The following is a 22371-nucleotide window of genomic DNA, read 5'->3' on the forward strand; positions in this document are numbered from 1 at the left end:
CTAAATTCAAGGCTTTGCTAAAACCAACCCGAGTTACACAGGGTGAGTCACAAGGTGTAATCTCACTGCCTGCCTTCAGTACATGAGACAGTTTGCAGCTAAAGCTCTGAGCTGACACAGTTGTCCATTCACATCACCTTCTGTAAGAGCCCATTGTTGATTCTCTGTGTGCCAGGTTGAGAAGGGGAGCCCACGGGGGTGTGCGGGGGTTGCTGCCTGCTGCTGTGAGCAGCTCAGCTGTACTTGGGAGTGGGCACTGAACCTACAACCGCAGCAGTCTACCACCAGAGCCGCCACCATTCCCTTTGTGCCTCTCTGAGGTGTGGGCGTGAGGCAAATCAGTGATACCATGCACAGCAGTGTGTCCCTGAGCCTAACCTGTTATTCCTGCCCAGCTTCTCCTGAAAGGAAACCCAGTGGTGGGTTTCAGGTAGATTAAAATCAGGCTGGCAGCTATCTGGGTGTAGGTGGTGGCATTAACCTGTGTTTTACAAGTGTTGAAAATCCATTGGGAGTGTTTGCAAGAGTTCAAAACAACATTCAGTGTTTGCAGCTGTACAGCATGTTGTGCCTTACCTGCTGTTAACTCATCTCTGAAGGCAATAAATCATCCTTGACTCGCTGGGCATGTGTTCCTGTCTCTGAGTCATTCCCTAAAGACCAGCTGGGATCAATGAGCTTCGTGCAATTGGTACCTGATGGGTGGGAGCTGAAAAAACAGACCTGTAGATACTTGTGAGTAGTTGGTGCATGCTCTGTCTAAAGGATATATCTGATTAGATACTGTCTGTATTTATGGATAACGTCATTCCCTGCCTGAAGATCCCTGCGATGGCAGCATTTTCATCTCCCAAAGCAGCTCCACTTTGCTCACAAAGTTTGTGCTGCTGTTTCACTTTGATTTTTCATGAAAAGATTTTTAAAACTTATTTCCGGGATCCAAGCAGAATATTTTTTTCTCGTGTGGTACCTGGGAAGCAGAATTCAACGCGGGAAACGCCTGAAATCTCAGCATCGACGGGAGAGCGGGCGTCCACGGAGACCTCGGCCAAGACTACATTTCCCATGATGCAACGTGGCAGGCCCGTGGGCTCCTCTCACCCGCAGGACTATATTTCCCGTGAGGCTCCGCGCGGCCCCGGCATGGCAGTGGACTGCCCTTGCCTCTCACCCGCGGGACTACATCTCCCATGATGCCCCACGCGAGAGCTGGTCAAATTGTGATCACGGCTTGCGCGCGGTGCCCGCTGGGAGCGGTAGTCCGTGGGGGGCGTGCCGCGGTGTCGCCAGGCGCGCTGTCGTCAGTGGGGCGGTGCCGGCTGGGGGTGTTTACGGCACCGCCGCCAGCGAGGCCTACTCGGCGGCGGGGGGAGCGGGCCGGGCCCGCGGCCGCATCATGTCCGCCTGCCACAGCTGCGCCGCCCGCCTCCTGGGTTCCACGCTGCCCTCTGCGCGGAGAGGTAACCGTCTGCCTTCCCTCCCCGGCCCTGTTCCCTGGTGGGGCCGGGCCCTCCCCGGCCCCCAAGGCCTCACCGGAGCGGCGGCGCCTCCCCGGGCTGGAGGGAGCCGGGCTGGTCCCGGTGCGGCGCCGCGATAAGGGCGGGCGGGCTCTCTCTATTTATCTCCAGCCGGTGTTACCAGGGAATGAGCGGGCACGGGATCCAGGGCGGCCCCACACGGTGTGGGGTTGTGGAAAAGCGGCCCCAGCTGTGATGTCGCTCGGGAAATGCGAGTTTGTTTCATCGGGAGTCGTTTTCGGCAGAAGTTATGCAGTGTGTGTTAGCCTGTAGTGCCGGTAAATGAGCCTGATTCGCTGACTGATTGAAACTCTGCCTTTGTGCGCAGCCTGGACTTGAAATATTTCTTGTAAAGACTTGGGCTCACTTGGCAAAAATGATTATTTTCAGCTTGGTAGAAGGGTGAGCCTGTGGAAACCACTTACAGGAACTGGAGGCTGTTCACTGCTTGAAGACTTTTGTCCCTTTCACGGTGCTCTTGGGGGTAGTGAGAGCTGACATACAGCGCACGGCTTCGGTGCGAGGCAGAGACCCTCCCAAACTGTGCTGAAAATCTCTGCCATTGCTACATTTGCAACAAGATTTTCAATGATTGTACCTTTGGCAATAGCCTGAGGAGTCAGAGATGATTTGTTTTCCTGAAGAGGTGAGTTAACTGGGTGCAGTTGACTTTACATTTACATCATCTGTCATACATTTCCATCACCTATGTTGAAAGGCTTAAACTAGTGCTGTTAATTCCTTGTGTTAAGTAAACTCACTGAAACAATAAACTTAAGCACGGAATGTTCTGAAATAGCTTAGAATCATAAACACTGGAAAAGACCTCTAAGATCGTCTAGTCCAACCATCAGCCTAACTTCAGAATTTTCTCATTTGAAATTTGTGGTTTTTTTAGTTGGAACTAGGGTTTAAAAGGAATACGTAAAAGAACAAATGAGACTAAAACACAGATGCAGAGTAATGAGGTTATTTGTGTGTCTGCTTTCCATGGAAGTTCTTTAAGAAAAAAACAAACAAGCTTGTTTTGGTCCACTTTTATTGTTGTAACAGATGGTGTCTTCTGCCAGGCATTTTTTTTTGCTATTGTTGGTTGGTATAAACTTGAGAGTGTTCAGAGTGCATGGGTTAGTCTGGTCAATCAAGTATTGTAGGGGGCAGAGAGGAGACTTCTCTTGTCACAGCCTCTCTGTCTCTTCTTTGAGCAGTAGGTTGTTCCAGGATATTTGAAGCTTGGCCCAAAAGTCAGTATTCTTTTCTTAATTATCAATTAAAGGTTAATAAGGTGTAAAGGAGCTTCCCGCTATTTCTTAGTGTGCTAATTTGCACAGCCTGAGCAGATGCTGTTGCTGCTACCAAGGTTCTTAGGTAAATGTCTTTTAAATTTACTGCTTTAAAACCCCTCCCAGCCCTGACAGTTGTGTGTGTGAGCAGATACTGCTGGGCTGGCCAGCTGTGGCGTATTTGAACATTTATCAGTGTCTGGATTGTTGTGCAGAAGTTGCCAGGCATCACGCTGGAATGTTGATTTCTACAGAGTATCTGCCTCTGGGCTTACTTATGCGAGAAAGTAGCTGCGATAACTTTCTTGCTGCTTCATTCTTTGATTGTTCAATGATATTTTGTCAAAAAAATATCCCTCAGACCTTGCGATAATCGCAGGGATAAGGCTTTTCATGTTTAGCCACAAGGAATATAGCAGTAATATTTTTTTTTTGTGTGGTTTAGCATACTTACACCCTTGAGAACTCATCCCACGTAGCCGTGTGAGTTGCTGGCCAGCAAAGCCTTTTGTGGGGCCAAGTTTAACGTTACAGCATGTGTGCAGTGCTGCAGGATAGTTTGGATCTGCTCCCAGTGTCCCGTCCAGTTCACAGCATTTCTGATCAATAGATGAGCACGGTCAGTAACGTAGCCCTTACCTGCTCTATACTTGACACTGTGTACGCTTTCCTAGTTCATCCAATATGTTTTTCAATGCATTTTCTGTCACAGTGCTGTGCTGGATTAAAATCAGCGATCTTTAGTCCACCTGCAGTGCTGAGTGGTAAAATGTTAAGAGTCGCTGTGTTAGTGCTGCATCTTCTCTATAGACCAAACCTTCTGTATTGCAGGAAAGTTGTATGATGAGAGGAGGTTCAGGGTGTTCTGTTCAGAGGAGAGGAGGTCGTTTGGGTTTTTTGTTTCTTTAAGGGGTCTTTTCTCAGCTCCCTTTAGAAGAAGCAAAACAAATCTCAGTAAAGGAACCATCTATGTGGAATAAGCCCCCAAGGCAGAGAATTAATGCCGGAAAGCTCTTGCCTTGTAAATGCTTACCACAGCTTATTCTTTCTCGACAAGTGCATTTGGCACGGGCAGTCTTCAGAGTTCTATGGAGATTCAGATGAAGGAATGCGATGGCTTGTGAAAGCTAGCCTGTACTTTTAAGTTTAATAGGATAAACTATGAAACTCTCATGTGTAAGTTGAAGCATCCTGCTGTGTTGCAGTGGCACTCAGTAGAGGACTTTAAGATTGGAAAGCACATTGATAATTATTCCTCCCTCATGTTTACAAATAGAAGTAATGTTATAGATTTTGAAAAGATTACATATTTAGTCATGTTAAAAATAACTGCAAATCATCTTCAGGCTCAGGAATCTTAAGCAGTGTGTAGGTTAATAAAACAACTTCAGATCTCTTTTAACACTGCCTTCTTAGTTGTGACTTCACAGATGCCTGTGAGAGTTTTCCTGGTAAATTTAAGCTTGACCATGATGCTTTTCTTTATTTTTCTCTTTTCCTGTTACAGTAGCAAGGTGAATTTTCTTAAATGGCCTCTTTCAACTAAGATTCTAGCTCTTGGATGTCATTGTTACTTCTTTCAGAGCAAATAAGCTGTGCTGCTCTTGCCATTCTTACTGGTTTTATTCTTTTTTTTTTGGAAGAGTTTTTAGTAGGCTTCTCTCAGCTCTCTAGCCGTAAAACTATATATTATCAGTAAGTTTTTAATTGTCATTGTTGTTACATAGCTCTTCTGTCCCTAAGTCACAGAATTCTTATCAAAACCAGAAAGCAAGTGAGAAATTTGCACTTTAAGTGAAAGAGATATGAGATATGGATTCCAGGCTCTCGTCTGTGTGGGGAGATTTTGAAATCACGTGCATGGCATATGTTGATTCACATCGTGCCTAGTTATGAAATGTAATCCTACCCGCTGTTGCAAGAGGAGGAAAAGGCTGTTGGTTTCTCAATGAGTTTTTTTTCATGCTGGCAATAAGCTGTTTCAGCAAGGTTAGGGCTGCGCTGAATTTACCTGTGCGTGTCTGTCAGCACGTACAGAATATGACACGACCTTTCGGTTTTCCTCAAGACAAGTGATTTTGTCAAGCGTTACCTCAGATCTCTGGAAACTGGTTTTTAGTAGAGTTCACAAGTGAAAGCCAAATCCAGGCGTGCAGTCTGTGAGTCCAAGATGCTTCTGTGGGGTTTTTTTGCCTAATAAGGAGGCGCTTCAAAAGTTTCTACCTTACTTCAGAGGCTGAATTATTTCACAGTAAGTGCTGTGTGCTGATTGTATTTGTTATTCTGAGAATCAGCTTCATAACTGGAGTGTTCCTTGTTTTATGACACAATAGGACTTTTCAATTGTATGACACTAGAGGATGTGGAATTACTTTTTGGTCATTTTTGGACAGTCCAGGCAGCTTTTAACGAGATGAACGTTAAGGTGGTAAAGAGAATTTGTTTTGGATAACTGAAATCTGGATGTTTAGAGTCGAGTTCTGTTGCTGAAACCTTTGAGCTCCACTAAGTGTAAATAAAACCTGGGGCTTGATGGCATTGGGATAAGAACTAGAGTATTTAAAATGTTTAATTTTCATGTTTCCATTTTTTTAGGTATTACTTGTGGTCGTACACGCATCCCTGTTTTAGGAAAACTTGGGACTTTTGAAACTTGTTCCCTAAGACGAATTCCTCTTAGAAACTTTTCAGAAACACCAGCATATTTTGCTTCAAAGGATGGTGCAAGCAAGGATGGTTCTGGAGAAGGAAGCAAGGTAATCTCCACGCGTTAGGTTTTTTAATAGTTTATGTAAAACATTTCTTAAATGTTTCTAGTAGTTTTTTTCCATACTTAAAATCAGACTGTTCCTGAAATTTTCACTAACTGTTGGCATTTCTGGTCCTTCAAGTTGCTACAAATGACAGCAAAGAGAAAATATTGTAAATTTATTAGCACACAAACTGTATAAACATCCTATAAAGCTTTTCCCAGGTTTAATAATATTTTTTTTGTAGCATAAAGGGGCACTTAAACTTTGTAGGATGTTGTAAATCCATAAGAGGTTTCAGGATCTCAGGAAAGAGTGGTAATCGGAGCTGTTCTCCTTCCAAAGCCCACTACTCCCAAGTAGGCTCTTGAAAGTAGGAACGTTTTAAAATGTTCTTGTTTTCAGCACTGGCTTGGCACTTTTATTTAGCAAGTCTGTGAGGAGCCTACCTTTATTCTTGTCACTAAATTGTAATCTATTTTCATCCTAGTCTTTCTCTGATTATAGTTAATAAACAGCTTCTTCAGATAAATGATTACCTGAGAATAAAACTGCTCTTTAGTCAGCAAATAAGATTTTGAGAGTTCACAGGCAATAACTTTGCCTTGCTGGGGTGTGTTATGACATCTGAGGAGCTGTCCTGATGAAACAGGTGTGTTCTGACGGTTCAGCTCAAACCTCTTTGAAAAATAAGGAAGATAAATATTTCCAATAGTCTTTTTTTCTTGAAGGTTTTCTTGAAGAAGTGAGAGGGCAAGCAAGGTTTTTTTTTTAAAAAAAAAGGGAACTATCTTAGAAAAAGGAAGAGAGATCTTTGCTGTTTTCTAAAATATGTTAGCTTTTATTATTAATGAAAGTACAAAGGTAGAAAATGGATATAAGTTTAAAAAATGTTAACCTTGAACACCACTAAACAGGGTAACATGGCAAAAGCCAAGACCTCTGTCGGGACTCTGCCTTAAAAGTGAAAAATAAATAAAATATTTCCAAACAGTTTGAGATGCTGGTTTTATGGCCATGTCTGCCTTAGAGCCATCTGTCAGCATAGCTGCATCTGTCAAGGGCTCGAGAAGAGTTGTGGCTTCCAAAACCATTAGAATCAATACCGTTGAGATAAAGAAGTGACTCTATCTGTATGGTTTGTTTTCTTCTCTGTGGTTAGCATAAATTACATTGGAATATACAATAGTATATAAAGCTCTTGATAGAGCTCAGCGTGTTACTGTTCCAGTGGCAGTCTAGCAGTTCTAATGTAGCTATGGAACGCCTCTTCCATGGGCATCCAGAAGTGGCAGACCTGGGAAATGTAGATATGTCTACACTTCATATTGTTTATATTGTGTTGCTCAAAGTTTTCAAAGTCTTTTAAAACCCAACAATGGTTATTTTATCATTCACCTATTGCAATATTTGGTTACTGTATTCTATTAACGTGCTGCTGAATGCCTGATGTAGTAGCTCAGTTGTTTGGGGCTAATTGTCTGGAAATCTTTTTTTTTTAGAAATCTGTCGGTGAGGGGGGTGGTAAAAAGTCAAGCTCTGGAAGCTCCGGGAAAGGAGGGAACCAGCTGCGCTGCCCGAAGTGTGGTGACTTGTGCACACACGTGGAGACCTTTGTGTGTAAGTTCTAATGAATACTTTCTTCTATACATAGCCACAGATGTATTTGTATTTATCACCTAATGTAGTCCTGATAGCCAAGTTTTAGTCTGCCTAGACCTTTAATTAGTTATACAGTGTAAAAAAAATTCATTGTGCTTAGTTTGGCCACTTTGGTGTAAATGTGTGTTGCTTCTGTGGATGTGTTCGTGATTCTTTATGATGTGTGTTGAAGCAGAATGTAGTAGTGGAATTAGGAATGCAGCTGTGAATAAGCGGTTTTGAGAGTGCATTACATTTTATGTAGTGAAAGAGATGCTCACATAAACAATCCTGCATGCACTATAGCCAAGTGCTTATCCAGCAGAGGAATTTGTGTGACAGAGCACTTAATGGAGTGGCATTCTATGGTGAAGTCAAGTCTATAAAACATTGCAAATAGGAGGCAGGAAAGTCCAGGTAGAAAATCCAAAATGTATCAGAATCCTGGTGTCCAGCAGCAATTACTATTTTTTGAACTACAGACCAAATTAATACCAGTTACGCTTAAGGTTCTATCAGACTTGAAGATGTTTCTCCTTATTTCAGTGCTAATGAGACCAGCCTAGCAAATAGCTGTCTGAAAGCAAATGCCCGTGGTCGGTGGTGGGGCTTGATGGGGAAGTATGAACTCATAATGAGACTTGTGTACTATGAAGCTTAATACAAGGGCATCTTAAACTTGTTCAACAGTTGTTAATATTGCAATTAGTGAACATAATGAATGGGTGCATATAAAATACTATTTAATAAAAATGATCAAACATCGCGAATCCCAAGACAATCTCTAATAACAGTATATTAATTTGTTAGATAAAAAGATCGGTCCTCACCTACTTCCCCCTCTCCCCCCTCCACTGAAATATTAAGCATTTTTTTGTTGTTTGAAACTTTAGGCAATAAGGTTTTCTTAAAAATCTAACTCTAGTCAATGGAAGTAGAAATGCAGTCCTGTGGGGTGTTTGGTACGTTGGCTTCTCCTTGGACAAGGTGTGGTTGTAAACAGTGGAAGGATTTTAAATGTCATTTACCTTCTTACCAGATGATTCGTGAGCTGACAGAGACATTTTGAAACACTTCTCTGGTGTGTTTGTGCCTTTTGTTACTGGAGTTCGTGCTTTTCTCTTGAAAGTGTTGCTCCAGAGTAGAACCATTTCTGCTTATCCCTGGAAAGCAGAGGTGTCATGTAGCGTATTGTCAGCGTTGCTAGGAATCTTTGAGTGTGCTTGGAAGCTTTCTTAGGAAGAGGAGTCGTTCATACTAAAATTATGGGGGAAAACATCTGGTATTTGCAATTTCGGCTTTACAAGTAGTGAGTCTGCACTTGAATTGTAGCATCAGAACCACGCAGGTGCTGTAAACAGCTTGGGACTGGAAAATCACTTTGTACTTGTAAAAACTGTGTTGCAGCTGGGAAGGTTTGTTGGAAGCTTGAAAATCAAAATTAGGATGAAGTCTGCTTGTGACTAATTGAATATATCTGCTTTTCTCTAACTTACATGTTTTATTCTGAGGCTTTAGGATTTTACAGCCTTTAAACAGTCTGTTACTGGTTCAAACTTGGCACAGTGACACCAGATAACGGAGGAGAGCAGACTTTTTGTTTGTCTTGAACAGCAGTCATCAGATTATTAATTGTTAACTTAAAATGAAACTAAAGCCTGTAATTGTTCTACTTTCTGAGTCATGGTCAAGTTCTCTCTGGACCAATGTCTTTATGGTTTAGTCTGTTAATTTGCTTCCCAGCCAAATTGAGGAATATAGAATGGCTGAAAAACAGGAGACCTAAGTTCTAATTATCTTAAAAAATATTTTTAAAAAGAAAACAAAAACCAATTTGAAAAAGATGTCTACAGTTCTGCCCAAAACAAATTGATTGCAGGTTGCATTAAACATGCCAAAACTTGATTTCACGTAAACCTTTGTTGCCTAGTCGGGGAAAAATGATGAATTTGCTCAGTTCTGGTTATAATTACCGAACTTAAGTAAATATCTTAAGCCAAAGGGAAATATGCAATTAGCATTTCTTTCAGTTTTTAAGTATTAGATTTTTTCAGTCTTTTGAGAGAAGTGGGGAAATGGAATACTGAATAAAAGCCACATTTATTGGTAAATTAATTGCCTTTGAGCAGGAATGCAACAGGCTGGAGTGGAGTTTGGTTTTAGTGGGGCTTCACTTTGCATCTGTAAATCTTGCACAAGGATTTAACTTGGCAATGATTTTCCAGTAATTAACAATTAAGGAAGACTGTGTCCCAAACCAGAAGGAATTTGCTTTGACACACTTTCTCAGCAGTCCCTGTATTGGATTGTTGAGCTCTGTAAGGAGTTTTGTGATCAGTGAAATAAGATGTGAGCCTTGGATATAGAGTGAAATCCAATAGCTTCAAAGCTGATTGACGTGAGAAGCCTTAACCAGGCACAGCTTTTAGTGTCTCCACCTGATGCCATCAGGTTACCTCCTGTCCTCCAAAGCAAGACTACCCTGCTACTGCACATCCTCAGTAGGCAATAAGCTTCTCTGCTCTCTTTTTTCCTGATGTCTTTTTACCTTCAGACAGTTCAGTAGTAGCCCATGATCTCAAGCCTACAAGTGTTGTTAAGATTAATCCTCTAATTGTTTTGGCTTCTTATATGCATTGTAAAAACCCAGCACTCCTCTTTGGCATGGTCAGCTTGTACAGACCTGAGAAATCTCTTTGTATGTGCAGCCTCTGTAATGATGTTACCCGAATCAAAACGAACGCTTGGCTTGCGTTTTACCACACTGTAAGTATTTACAGAAATTTTAATGACAGTGAGGTAATTTGACCTGAAGGCTCTTTGCTGTGCTTTTCTGTGTTATGAGCATATAAAACCATGACACTATTTAAGAATAGCAAGATTGCTTGCAATTTTGAATGCTCAGTTTTAGGAGACAGCAGTACTTAAACTCTGTTTCTTTACATTTCAGAGCAAACTTCTCAAATTTTTTTTTTCCTCTTAAAACTCATATTGATACCACATTGCTGTTTAGGTGGTAGAAAGTGGCTGGTTTCACAGCTGTGCCAAGGCACCCCATACTTCCAGGTTTCTCTTTAACCATGGACCCTATTGCTTAAAATTTGGAAGACCTTTAATAATCTTCCTCTGTGCTGCTTAGAGTAATTGATGTAGTCTGCACAGTAATTTTTTTCAGTGAATGCTGTTTAAAAGATGCATGGTAGTATTCTTATGGCCTGCTCTTTAATTTCTATTTTATTAATCATTCCTTTGGATCTGTAAAGGGGACAAGTATCCTTGTGGTTGTTGCATCCTAATAAAGCTGACTATTAGCATTGCATAAGGCAGGACGCAGCCGTGTGGCACTACAGTCATTAGGAACATCAGAGGTGTTCTGAGTGAGTTTTGGGAGAAAGTTTGTGTTTTTTCCCTAGGATATTGTTGCTAAATAATAGGTGGCTGCAAGCAGGTGGCTCTCAATTGCATTCCCATCAAGCAGATAACACTAATTTGGAATGTTGCTGGAGACCTTTCCAAGCTGTTATATGAATTTTTTTGGAGCAGAGTTAGTAAAGCCTATGGTGGTCACAGTATTATGTGCTATGCTATTAAAATAACCTGCTGATCTTACTTAGACATTCGTAAGGTGTTTAGTATTAAAAAAAGAACCTCACTCCTCTTTTGCTGATGCCAGCTCTATGGGAGGCAACAACAAGTTATAAATAAGCAGCTTGTTTATTGCTGGAGGCTGTTATCAAATCAGCTGGTAATACAGTGCTTGAGCCATCTTCTGAAACCTTTTTCTGATTCCCAAGTTTTGACACTAAAGTTTTTCATGTGGTTGTTTCATTACATTTAATTTGCTTTTAATACACTTACCAATATATTTACTTTAAATCAATCCTGTTACATGTGATTTGCATATAACAGCATAGCAATATAGTCAGAAAAGATCTATTTTGGGTGACAAATTTGTTCTTCTCTACTGTCTATTTTTGAGTATTTAAACTTTGCTTTTCTGAAGGAAAAAGACTAATAGTACAAATTTTTGTTTGCAGTCTTTGCATAGAACCTGATTTCTTGAGGCATGGTTCACAAAGTCAGTGGGAGGAGGGTTTGGCTTTTGGAATTTGAAAGAAACTTGTTCTGCATTTGACAGTAAAAATAAATAAGTTAAATATCTTGCAAAACACCAAAGTCTTGATTGTCTGTTGCCTACCTACCACAGCTGCCTCCTGTTGGGTTGAGCCCTTTGTGTGACCCAGCTGTGCTCCGTGGCCTCTGCTTGGGTGACTCTTTGCCACCTCTGTGGCGTTCCAGAGCCTGTGGGACACAGAGTGGGAGCTGCCGTAGCTGTCCTCTCCTGAACCTTCTGCATGCTGTCTGAGACTGTAGGTTGCTTCTCTGTGCTTTAGAGTAGCCTGTCCTTAAGGACAACTTTTCTTGCCTGCTGGAGAGGTGGGAACAACTTCTGCATAGGTAGAAGCTTTCATTAGTTTTGCATTGCTGAGATGCAAAGTTTCTTCTTCCAACTATAGTGCTACTAAGTACAAAATAGACTTCTGCTCTTATTTAGTTGCTGTCCTGTATTGTGAGTTTTTGCATTCCCTCTGTGTCAATTTTCATAGTCCAGTAATTGCTTTTAAAGCTTCTGAGGTGAAGGAAGGGGAAATGTGGAATAAACGGGTGGCTGTGCTGTCTTACAGAGGCTTGTCCCGTGTGTGACAATCTGAGGCAGTTGAGGGGATGCTGTCTAAGCAATTCCTCTTACTGTTCTGTTTTACTTTTCTGCAGCTTCCACACGATTTGTGAAGTGTGAGAAGTGTCACCATTTTTTTGTTGTACTGTCCGAGGCAGACACAAAAAAGAGCATCATTAAAGAGCCTGAGTCAGCAGCAGAAGCTGTCAAATTGGCATTCCAGCAGAAGCCACCGCCTCCACCGAAAAAGGTATGGTTCTTTGTTTCATCCCAGTGTTTTCTTGTACTCCAGTGTGGTGAAATGCTTTAATTCTTAGTCTGTATCAGGTGTGTAACGGTCTTCTGTGACAGAGCAACAAACAACAAAGGCGATTAGCTCAAGATTAAACCTTTGAGAGAGCTGTGTGACCCAGCAGAGCACTGATAGAGTAGATCAAATCCAAGCAGTTCGGCTTGTTTTCCTCTGGCTTTGTCTTGTGACTGAAGTCCAGTATCTTAATTTTCTCCTTGAGAGCATGAGCGTAACATCAACCCTGGCCAACGATAGTGCCTTTTATTGCCTGCTATGGCCTCATATTATGTACCCTAATGTTAGCAGCTTCCTTTGTAGCAGCAGAACCTTTGATTTGACACATTTCTGGGCAAGAGCTGTGACTGATTAGCTTGTGGCTGTGACCTATCTTAAATAATGTAGCTTCCCTCTCCCAGATAGTGAGGGATTTTGTGTTTCTCAGTTCTTAGTGGATTGTCATGGTTCCTGAAGCTGCACGGGGCTCCTGGATAGGCCTTTCAAGAAATAAAATATTCTTGAAACATCTATTCCTCTTACAGATTTGGGTAAGAATTACGATGGTTCTAGATATTAGTAGGGGAGAACTGACAGAAACAGTATGATTGTGTCATGATTTACTGTCATGATGTAGGCTTATCAACAGGAATGTTTTGTATTTGAGATGTTGAGTTTCTGTTTCTCAGTTCTGTAATGGCTGGTTTAGCCAAGAGTCCATCTTTGGCACAATATAATGTTGGTTTTTTTTTTTTCTATTCTGCTTCAAGGTGATTGAGAAATATTACTAAGACTGAGTTATTTTTCAGATTTATAACTACCTCGACAAATATGTTGTTGGTCAGTGTTTTGCCAAGAAGGTGCTTTCAGTTGCTGTGTACAATCATTACAAGAGAATCTACAATAATATTCCAGCCAACCTGAGACAGCAAGCAGAAGTTGAAAAGCAGACCTCTTTAACACCAAGAGGTTTGTATGACGTTGAGTGTTTTTCTCTTCTAATAAAACTTACCATTGAGGGTCATAACTTAAGAAACCTGAGAAGGGTTTTACCTTGCCATTGAATGTTCTGTAATTGAAATGATCTAAAAGAATTTCTATTAAATTCAGTTTTCATTGTGTGCATCTGTGATTTATTTGACTATTAATCCAGAAGATTTATGAAGCCATGGGCCTTACCTGCCTTATTAGATGTTTAGCATTTTTATTGACACTGTTCTTTTCCTTTAGCTTTATAAAGTGAGACTCTTGCATTTTTCTTCCTGATCTCATTTACTGCTTAACAGTAAATCTGCTGCTTAATCTGCAAGTAACAATGCAGATCACAATGACAATATTTTGCATAGTGAATTTGATAAATAGCTTTCTAACCTTGCTTACTGTGGTTGGCAGCATCTATTGGTCACCGTAGTATTGTTCCATATCCAGCAGGTGTAGATGGAGTTACTCTTGGCAGTACTTTTTCTACTGAGTAAGCGTGTAGGTATGTTGATCTGTTTTATTTTTAGAAGTAGGATTAAGTTACTGCCTCTAATTCGAAGTGTACCTTGATTTTTTTTTTTTTTAAGGTGCTTTGTTCTGTCTTGCAATAGATAGTATGCTAAGCAAACAGAAATCTTTGTTTTATGTAAAGAAGTATTTTAACTGAAGGGGGAAACATTAGTAGCACTGCTCTGGTAATGGTAGGAGAGCAGCTGTGTACTGGGCACAGTTCCTGACCCTCCACAGGAAGATTAGTTGGTGCACATCCAGAGGGACTGGCAGTGAGTGCTTATAATGGATAGTACTTTGAAACATGTGAAATACATTTGTATCTGAGTGTTGTAATGTAGTGAGTTTAAGGAAGCCTTTTCAAAACAAAATTCTATTACAGCATTTTTTTCCCCTTCTGTAAGTGGTTTTAAAATGAAATTCTAATGGGAGATTGTTACTGTTCTATGTTGTAGAAAGCTTGCTGTCATTTTAAAAGCATGCAACTTGGGCTTTGGATTTATTTCAACAGCAATAGAAACTAATTTGTGTGGGGATTTCCTGTTAGAAATACATTCGTAGGCCATGATGAGATGTATTCAGAAGAGGGCAAGAGGTGGAGAATTTATAAACTTTTATAAATGTATTTTTATTACTGTTTTCATCCTCTCTCTTAGAATTAGAAATCAGAAGACGGGAGGATGAATACAGATTTACAAGTAAGTGAACTCTCTCCTCATGTCCTCCTCTGCAACATCTACTCTCGATGTTAATGTAGAATAGCCTTAACTGACCACTGGTTTGAAATGCAGGGTAAAATCCCGTTTACTTGACTTATGCAAGTAAATTTAATTGATGGCATTGAGTGCGTTTTTAACAGAGGCAACTAGTATTTGATTCTATCTCATCTAGGTGGAAAGTAGGTAGCAGTAAAAATACCTTGTATGAAAGCTGCTTAAATTACCTATCCTTAGGATTATTTGCAGTAGATCAAGTGAAATTGAATTTTTCACTTAAATGTGAGGTGTGATTGTATGAGTAATGCTATTCAGAATGTGGTGAGGTAGGTAGTGAAGGAAGTTGTGCAATTGTTTTCTGCAGATTATTTGTACTTCTGAAAGCTGCTGTCACCTTGAACCTCAGAATGCTTTTATTTTTGGGTCCAGTTGATGTCAGTTATGTTTATTTTTAGGTGTAGATCAATTTGTAATCTTGTTATATCTCAGTTTTCTTATCTTCAAAATTCTACCCTGCACTTAAAACTAGAGCTGTGGAAAAAAAAAAGGCAACTTACTCTCCATATCCGTGTGTAGAGACAAAACCTGTAACAACTGAACTAAGTCTTTCACTCTTGAGAGCAGACCTGTGCATCCCTTTTGTAATTGTTATACTATACCAGTTTTTGTGCTTTTTCATGGTAGACATCAACAGTTTGAGTTTGTTTCTTCTCTTGTCAAAAAAAACCAAACCCAGCTAAAATTAGTTAATTTGTAAGGACTGAAAGTTGAAAATATTTTTAGATATTCCACAATGCCATTGGAAATACTTTTCATGTAGGCAAACATGCTTGTGCCAAAATACAATCGGAACCCAGGTTTTTGTAGTAATTGTGCCATATTTCTGTTGCAGTCCTATCTGTAAATTTCTGTACAGATAGATTTGTAGGTTTGTAGAACAAAACAAGCATTGAGCTTTTGTGTATTTAAGGCAATGGCAAACCTTGTCAGTGCTCAAACAGTGCTATTATTGTTCTCTTCAGAACTCCTGCAGATTGCTGGAATCAGTCCACACGGTAATGCTTTAGGAGCGTCGATGCAGCAACAAATGAACCAGCAGATACCTCAGGAAAAACGGGGAGGAGAAGTACTAGATTCACCCAATGATGACATAAAACTTGAAAAAAGTAATATTTTGCTACTTGGACCAACTGGATCAGGTACCCAGCTACCCATCCTTATAGGTGTCACATTGCTCATAGAATTGGTTGTTATTGAGTGATTTTTTTTTCCCTCTTTTGTGACTATTCTGATCTGGTGTATAACAAGCTGAACTGTGAATTCCAAACTGTCGTTTTGTGCCTTTTATGCCATGGTAACAAGCTGAGTTAAATGACCTTGAAAAGGAAGGAGAGCTGGTCATGTGGTTTTCTTTCTTAAATGCCTATATTTACTAACAGGTTAAAAGGTGCAAGTTTCACTAAGCTGAAATAAAATGCTTTTGAAGTTTCTCTGTTACAGATGGCAAGTTGAGTTGTTGTGGTTAGTGTTGTTTTATCTCTGGGACAGATCAGTTAAAGGCAGGTTAGAAGAGAAATTTGTGTTGTATGTTTGCGGGAGAGCTTGTGCTGAAGTGATATTTTCAGACTATTTGGGAGAAAATTCACTAAATATTTTAATTCTTACTCCCTGACATCAAAGCAGCAGCAGTTGGAGTTAGCACTGTACCTTGGGTGTCTGCAAAGGCCTAATCTATTTAATCTATGCAAGTATATATGTTTTAGTTTAAACAGTGTGACATTTTCTTTGTGATGCTGTATGCATTTTGAGCTGCCTCAAATGTGTAGTATCAGTCTAATTCAGAAGTACAGCTTGCTAATATAAAATACACTATTTACAAAAAGTAGCTCCCTTGGAAAAATACGAGTATAGGAACATACATGCTGGCATAATTCAAAGTGTGTCTAATGGCAGTAATGCTGATCCTATGGCAGATATTTGGGTTTGCCTATGGCAGTTATACAGGTTTTGTTTCACCAGGTAAAACCTTGCTGGCTCAGACTCTAGCTAAATGCCTAGATGTACCTTTTGCTATCTGTGATTGTACCACCTTGACTCAAGCTGGCTACGTTGGTGAAGACATTGAATCTGTTATTGCAAAACTCCTGCAAGATGCCAACTACAATGTAGACAAAGCTCAGCAAGGTAAACTGTAACACAATCTGTGAACAGTCTTTAGGAAACATAGTGAACATACCTCTCAAGTGCTCTAAACCACTAGTATTTCTGTAATTTATATTTGCATTGCATGGACCTGAATTTTAGCACTTTTAAGCAGAAATAACAAACCTGAAAAGAGCTCTAAACGCGTGTTGTAGTTATTGCTCTTGTCCATGGATTTGCATATATTCTGTTCGTACATCTTTGCAATCTACAATATGGAAGTAGAACAGATTGCAACTATCTTAAATTGTGTCCAAGCCTGTATATAAGTTTTTTTGCTTCTCTTAAAAAGTGGAGTCTTACTTAAATAAATTTTCTGTAACTGCAGGAATTGTTTTTCTGGATGAAGTAGATAAGATTGGCAGTGTTCCTGGTATTCATCAGTTACGGGATGTTGGAGGAGAAGGTGTTCAACAAGTAAGTACTTCTGTGGAACAATTTTTGCTTTGTAAGCACACAGCCTATCAAGTCTACGTATCATCATATCGTATGCCACGTAGCATGGGAGTGTGTGCTGTTGAAGCTCTCCAGTTCCTTAGTTATTAACCTCTGAAATGCTTACTTTCTTCGTTCTCTCCCGAAAAAATCTCAAAAGCAGCTCGACACTGCTTTATAGAAATGTTTGAATTGAAAAATGTCTTTATAACATTCAGATAGGTACAGTGTTCAGTATGCTGTGTTGTCTTACGTCATGCTGCACAGTGGAGTTTTATGTTGTTTACTTCTTTCCCCATTAGGGCTTGTTAAAATTACTAGAAGGCACAATAGTGAACGTTCCAGAAAAGAATTCTCGTAAACTACGTGGAGAAACGGTGCAGGTTGACACAACAAACATCCTCTTTGTAGCTTCTGGTGCTTTTAATGGTCTTGACAGAATTATCAGCAGGAGGAAAAATGAAAAGGTGAGTGCATCAGGCTGTATTTAACCTGAAAAATTACCTGAATTACTGTGCACAATATGCTCCTAAATAGTCTTGCTATAATTGTAAACCCACTAAGTCTGTTTGTAGAGCGGTGGTTTTCTATCTGTTATCTGGGAACCTGAGGGTCAAGCTAATAAAGGTAGCAAAGAGCAAGCCTAATGTTAGTAGGCTTAAGTAGCTTGCAGTGGTCTCTGCTTCCACTGAGACATTTTTAGCGTATGCAAATAGGAAAAGAACGAAGGGGAGTGTTGAAAGCTCTTGGTAGAGGACTTGCTGTCCACACTTGAGTGGTAAACTTTTTACGTTATTGTCATGTCCTGTGTTTCCTAAAAACAGAAGGTGAAAAACGGATCTAGGAATTGCAATGGGATTTCTGAGAATTACTTGAAACTGCGAAAAAGCTTTACTGTTGATAGTTTGAGCAAATGGTGCTAAAAGCTTATCATCATCTGAAAATACCTAGTCATGCAGTTTACTGTTTAGTGTGTTAATACCTGGGGACAGAATTCTTCTGCATCTTTCTGACAAAATGAACACCCCGTTTCTAACAGGGGAGTGACTGAAATCCAAGCTACTGTTCATGATAGTTCATGTAGTTTTTCCTGCAAGCATTCTTGTATGCATTTATTCACTTCTGAGGAGCCCTTTTAGTGTCAGTGGTATTTGTAAACTTAGCAGGCCACGTTGCTAACCTTTTTTATTTTAAGAAAGACTTATTCAGTCTTATGTTGATACTTACTGAGGGAATCACATGTTATAAGACATTGATGGTGTGCAAGGCATCCAATTTTACTATATGTCATTACTCATTAATTCAAGATCGAGAAATTACTTAATCAGTCATTCCATATTTTTTAATTCACCTAAAGTAATTTAATTACATAAAGAAACCATAACTATTATAGTTCTGTAAGCATAACACATTTGTTTTGCAGTATCTAGGATTTGGGTCACCGTGTAATATGGGAAAAGGCAGAAGGGCTGCAGCAGCAGCTGATCTTGCGAATATAAGTGGAGAGTCCGATCCGCATGAAGATATCGAAGAAAAGGATCGCTTGCTGCGTCACGTGGAAGCCAGAGATCTCATTGAGTTTGGCATGATTCCAGAGTTTGTGGGACGTTTGCCTGTTGTAGTTCCTCTGCACAGCCTAGATGAGAAAACCCTTGTACGGATTCTTACCGAGCCACGAAATGCTGTGGTTCCTCAGTACCAGGCACTTTTCAGCATGGATAAGGTTTGAATTTTTGTTTAATGACTCTTCAGTATTCTTGTTTATAAATACAGTGTTGAAGTGATTTAAAGTATCGGTTGAAATCAATTCTTCCCTCACATATGCACCTCCCCACTCTGGGGAGTGCAGTTAGCAAGCCAATTTGGGAAAACCTGACTGGTTTAGATTGAATAACTGTCCTTGTGGGGCAAGTAGTCTGGAAGCAGTTCAGGTGCTCAAATGAACATCTGTGACCTTGCCCTAGGAGGCATCTAGAGCCACTTCATGTATTGTAGAGATACTTGTAGGGGTTGTAGGTAAAGAGACGATGTCAATACTGCTAGCGTTAGTCAAAAATGAGGTGTAGCTGAAGCTTTGTCTGTAGCTTAAATGTTAAATGTTCTAGTCTGTAACAAGTAAATCATTACTGTTTGTTTTCTTTTTAGTAAAGGTTGTGCTGTTGCATTCAGCACACTGAGTTAAAATGAAATAATTAACTAAACTTACCCTTTTTCTTTATGTAGTGTGAATTAAATGTAACTGAAGACGCATTGAAGGCTATAGCCAGACTGGCCCTGGACAGAAAAACTGGTGCAAGAGGTCTTCGATCTATAATGGTGAGTAAATTAAGTCTCAGATTGAGTAAATGAATCTACCTGTGCCCATGTGTGTGGACCTAATTGTGACAACCTTCACTCAAAGACTCATTCAGTTCTGAGTCTTGTACGGATGCAGTAAGTGTCGATCTAAAACGGTCGGCATTCAGAGTTCTTCCAAGAAAACCCTCTAGCTCTGAAAAGTCACTTTCTAACTCTGTTATTTTTGTATGCCCTTCTACATATTTTTTTCTCCTTTATTTTCCTGTAGGAAAAGCTGTTGCTGGAGCCCATGTTTGAAGTTCCTAATTCTGATATTGTATGCGTGGAGGTTGACAAAGACGTTGTAGAAGGCAAAAAAGAGCCAGGATACATTAGGTAAAACCGTAAAGGAGGTATCGGAACAGACAAGTAATACAGCTAGACAGGTGTTCTGATGTTTGCTATAGGAACAACCATACAAACACAAGACAGTGCACACAACCTAAAAGGATCCAATTCTCTGTATACTGTACACAGCTAAATTAGTGCCTGTTCTGTCCTAGAGACTTTGGGTTTGTATTATTTAGTTTTTACATATACATTTTAAAATAAACTTGTATATGAAGTTACTTTAAGCCTTTTGTGTGTGTGTGAATACCTCTAGAAATAGTGAATGAAAAGCATCTTAAGCTAACAGTAAAAATCTGAAGTTTAATTGTGACGGTACTGAAGTTTCTGAAGTAGAACTTTCTCCTTCCTCCTCCTGGTTTCTAGCACTAAGGTGTGTTTGGTTTTTTTTATGCAAGCTCCAAGCTGTGGTAGTTTTCTCCTCCATAGCTTTTGCAGCAGTGGAGGGCCAAAAAGGCACATTTGTTGATTTGCTGAACGCTTGTTAAAATCAATTTAATAATGTAAAGATTGTGTTGTGGTAATGATGTGGTCGAGCACGGAAAGCACCGGACAAATCCAGATTAAAAAAATTAATCTCAGTGAGTAAAGGATGGAATTGAGAGGGCATGGGTCGGGTTAAAAACACAAGACTGATATTTAGGAATTCTGGCTTGGTTTCTGCCTGTGAAAAGTGTTTTGAGTGACTTTCCCCACTGAGGGTAAATGCTTTATATTATCTTTGTGTGCTGAAGCTTGGCTTGGCGCGCCTAGGGTCTTGAAAGAGGGTGGTTGGAGTGGGAAGTAGTGCACTCACCCTGATCCTTTATGGGATTTTGTGGAGCACCAGCATTCATGTGTGCTGGAAATGTTAAATTTACTGATTAAATCAAGTGACCTAACTGAATTAATAGCCTTATGATTTTTCAGTAGTGGGACTGCATGCTGGTAGTAGAGTACATCTGCACAGCAGCACCTTCAGATCAGTGGGTTGTTTAGCAGATGAGTGCTTGTCAGAATATTTGTTGTTGGGGCACTTTGCAGGTGGCATATTTACCAGAAGCTATGGGAACTGTCTCCATCCTTTTCCTCAATTTCTCAAGTATTTGATTAATTCATTTTAATTATAGGGCTCCCACTAAAGATTCATCTGAGGAAGAGTACGACTCTGGCGTTGAGGAGGAAGGCTGGCCTCGACAAGCAGATGCTGCAAACCATTAAATACTGTCAGAGTGCCCACCCACATAAAGCACACTGGGTGATTTCCTTACGATTGCTTCTGGCTTCAGTCTGATACTAAAGGCATTGGATCTATCTCGGACGTGATACATGATGAGGAACTTTATTAGATAAATGAGATCGTCTATTTTATTGCAACATTGCATTGGTTTATTTGATGGACATTGTGTGGACTTGGATGGCATAATGTTCAAATATGAATTGTATATTACACTTGTTCAATTAAAATGTATAGCAAATATAGCAGCACCTGGGTTGCTCTTCCCAGAAACTAAACCAGCAATGTGGGTGCTGCTAGTAGTTAGATTTTACAATAAATGCTACTCTACAAATGGGAAATCAAGATTAATAATCTGTAGCGGGTGAATAAACGCTTAGCTCCTCATACAACTCAGTGGGTTGCGTTCAGGTCAGTGTTAGGTTGCTGCTGGTGTTTGAAACCCAATGGGTGCTGGAGTGACTTGTTACATTGGTGGTGGGGGAGGAAGCCCTTGCAATGGGATTTTGGAAAACCGGGACAGGCTTTGTGACACTGCTGGGAGATTTTGCCTATGTGACACTAGTTTGTTACAGCAATTTGAATGCGATATTGAATAATACCCTTTCCTTCACCTCTCCCTTAGGAGTACATTTTGGTCATCTCGAATACTGTGAAAGAAGGTGAAGTCAGTGATTTGCTAATTTTTCCAGAAGGGTAAACAGGATTTCTAGGAAGCGGTAAGCCATCCGAATTTGGACAAGAAGGCAACGCATTTTTAAATATTAATGTTCTAATATAGTACATCTTGTTTAACCTATTGGAACTATCATGCATCAATTTTTTGGTGCCAAGTATTTGCCCAGCCTATCTTATAATGTTAAGAGATGGAAGAAGTAAATGTATAATATTTTTGATGTAATCCATAGTGATTGTTCACATGACACAGTGCTTTTTAAGTTATATTGCATCTTGTGGGTTCGTCTTTGATTTGTAGTTTTACGGCACAGCGATCCTCCCTCTTTTGTTTTACACCACAATTAATTCAATCCTTTAGGAAAGCCTTTGTATAAAACACTAAATGACCTGTATGTGTTTTATTTGTTTCAGGAATTAAAATCGTTGCTTACAACTTTTTGTCCTTCAGTGATCCATGGACTTCAGTTTTCCTGACCTCTTTTTCTTAAAATATTAATTCAAGCTATTTCCATAAAATTCCATCATTCTTTTCAGCCTAGTGGATGTTTTAGGAGAGGAAAAGACACTGCAGGTGCGTTTACCCTATTTTTGTTGTTTTTGTCGTGTAAGTTGTATGTAATGCCTGTGTTCTTGCCTTGAAGCGGTGGCATGTAGTTGGTAGCCGGGTTCAACAGATACTTCCCTTAGAATTTGGGGCTTTTCAGGTGAAGTGACCCATGAATGGTTCAGGAAAAGCAGCGTTTGGAGTTGAGGCTATTCCTAAGAGAAGCTTCATCCCCTCACAGCGGGAATC

At 40.1% G+C, this 22371-nt stretch overlaps 1 protein-coding gene across 2 annotated transcripts; it reads left to right on the forward strand.

Moving 5' to 3' along the window:
• The first annotated feature begins 1305 nt into the window (after positions 1–1305).
• CLPX (caseinolytic mitochondrial matrix peptidase chaperone subunit X) lies at positions 1306–21241 on the forward strand. 2 transcript variants are annotated; one of them, XM_054077811.1, is made up of 14 exons: positions 1306–1460; positions 5396–5556; positions 7053–7170; positions 11965–12119; positions 12965–13124; positions 14303–14344; positions 15385–15561; positions 16382–16546; positions 16893–16981; positions 17302–17466; positions 18423–18722; positions 19223–19315; positions 19566–19672; positions 20794–21241. In XM_054077811.1, exons 1-14 carry the CDS (start codon positions 1397–1399, stop codon positions 20882–20884), a joined length of 1887 nt encoding a protein of 628 aa, XP_053933786.1. In that variant the 5' UTR covers positions 1306–1396; the 3' UTR covers positions 20885–21241. The 2 variants fall into 2 exon arrangements, with proteins under 2 accessions (XP_053933786.1, XP_053933787.1); XM_054077812.1 differs by lacking the exon at positions 14303–14344.
• The last annotated feature ends 1130 nt before the right edge of the window (positions 21242–22371 follow it).

This window comes from Cuculus canorus, chromosome 12 (genome assembly GCF_017976375.1).
Source record: "Cuculus canorus isolate bCucCan1 chromosome 12, bCucCan1.pri, whole genome shotgun sequence".
NCBI lineage: Eukaryota > Metazoa > Chordata > Aves > Cuculiformes > Cuculidae > Cuculus > Cuculus canorus.

Excerpts from the sequence above, each read along its gene's own strand:
- CLPX (XM_054077811.1), top strand. The coding sequence starts at position 1,397 with ATGTCCGCCTGCCACAGCTGCGCCGCCCGCCTCCTGGGTTCCACGCTG. Across the intron at positions 14,345-15,384 it reads GGATGAATACAGATTTACAA|AACTCCTGCAGATTGCTGGA; the intron begins GTAAGTGAACTC and ends TGTTCTCTTCAG. Across the intron at positions 15,562-16,381 it reads ACTTGGACCAACTGGATCAG|GTAAAACCTTGCTGGCTCAG; the intron begins GTACCCAGCTAC and ends TTGTTTCACCAG.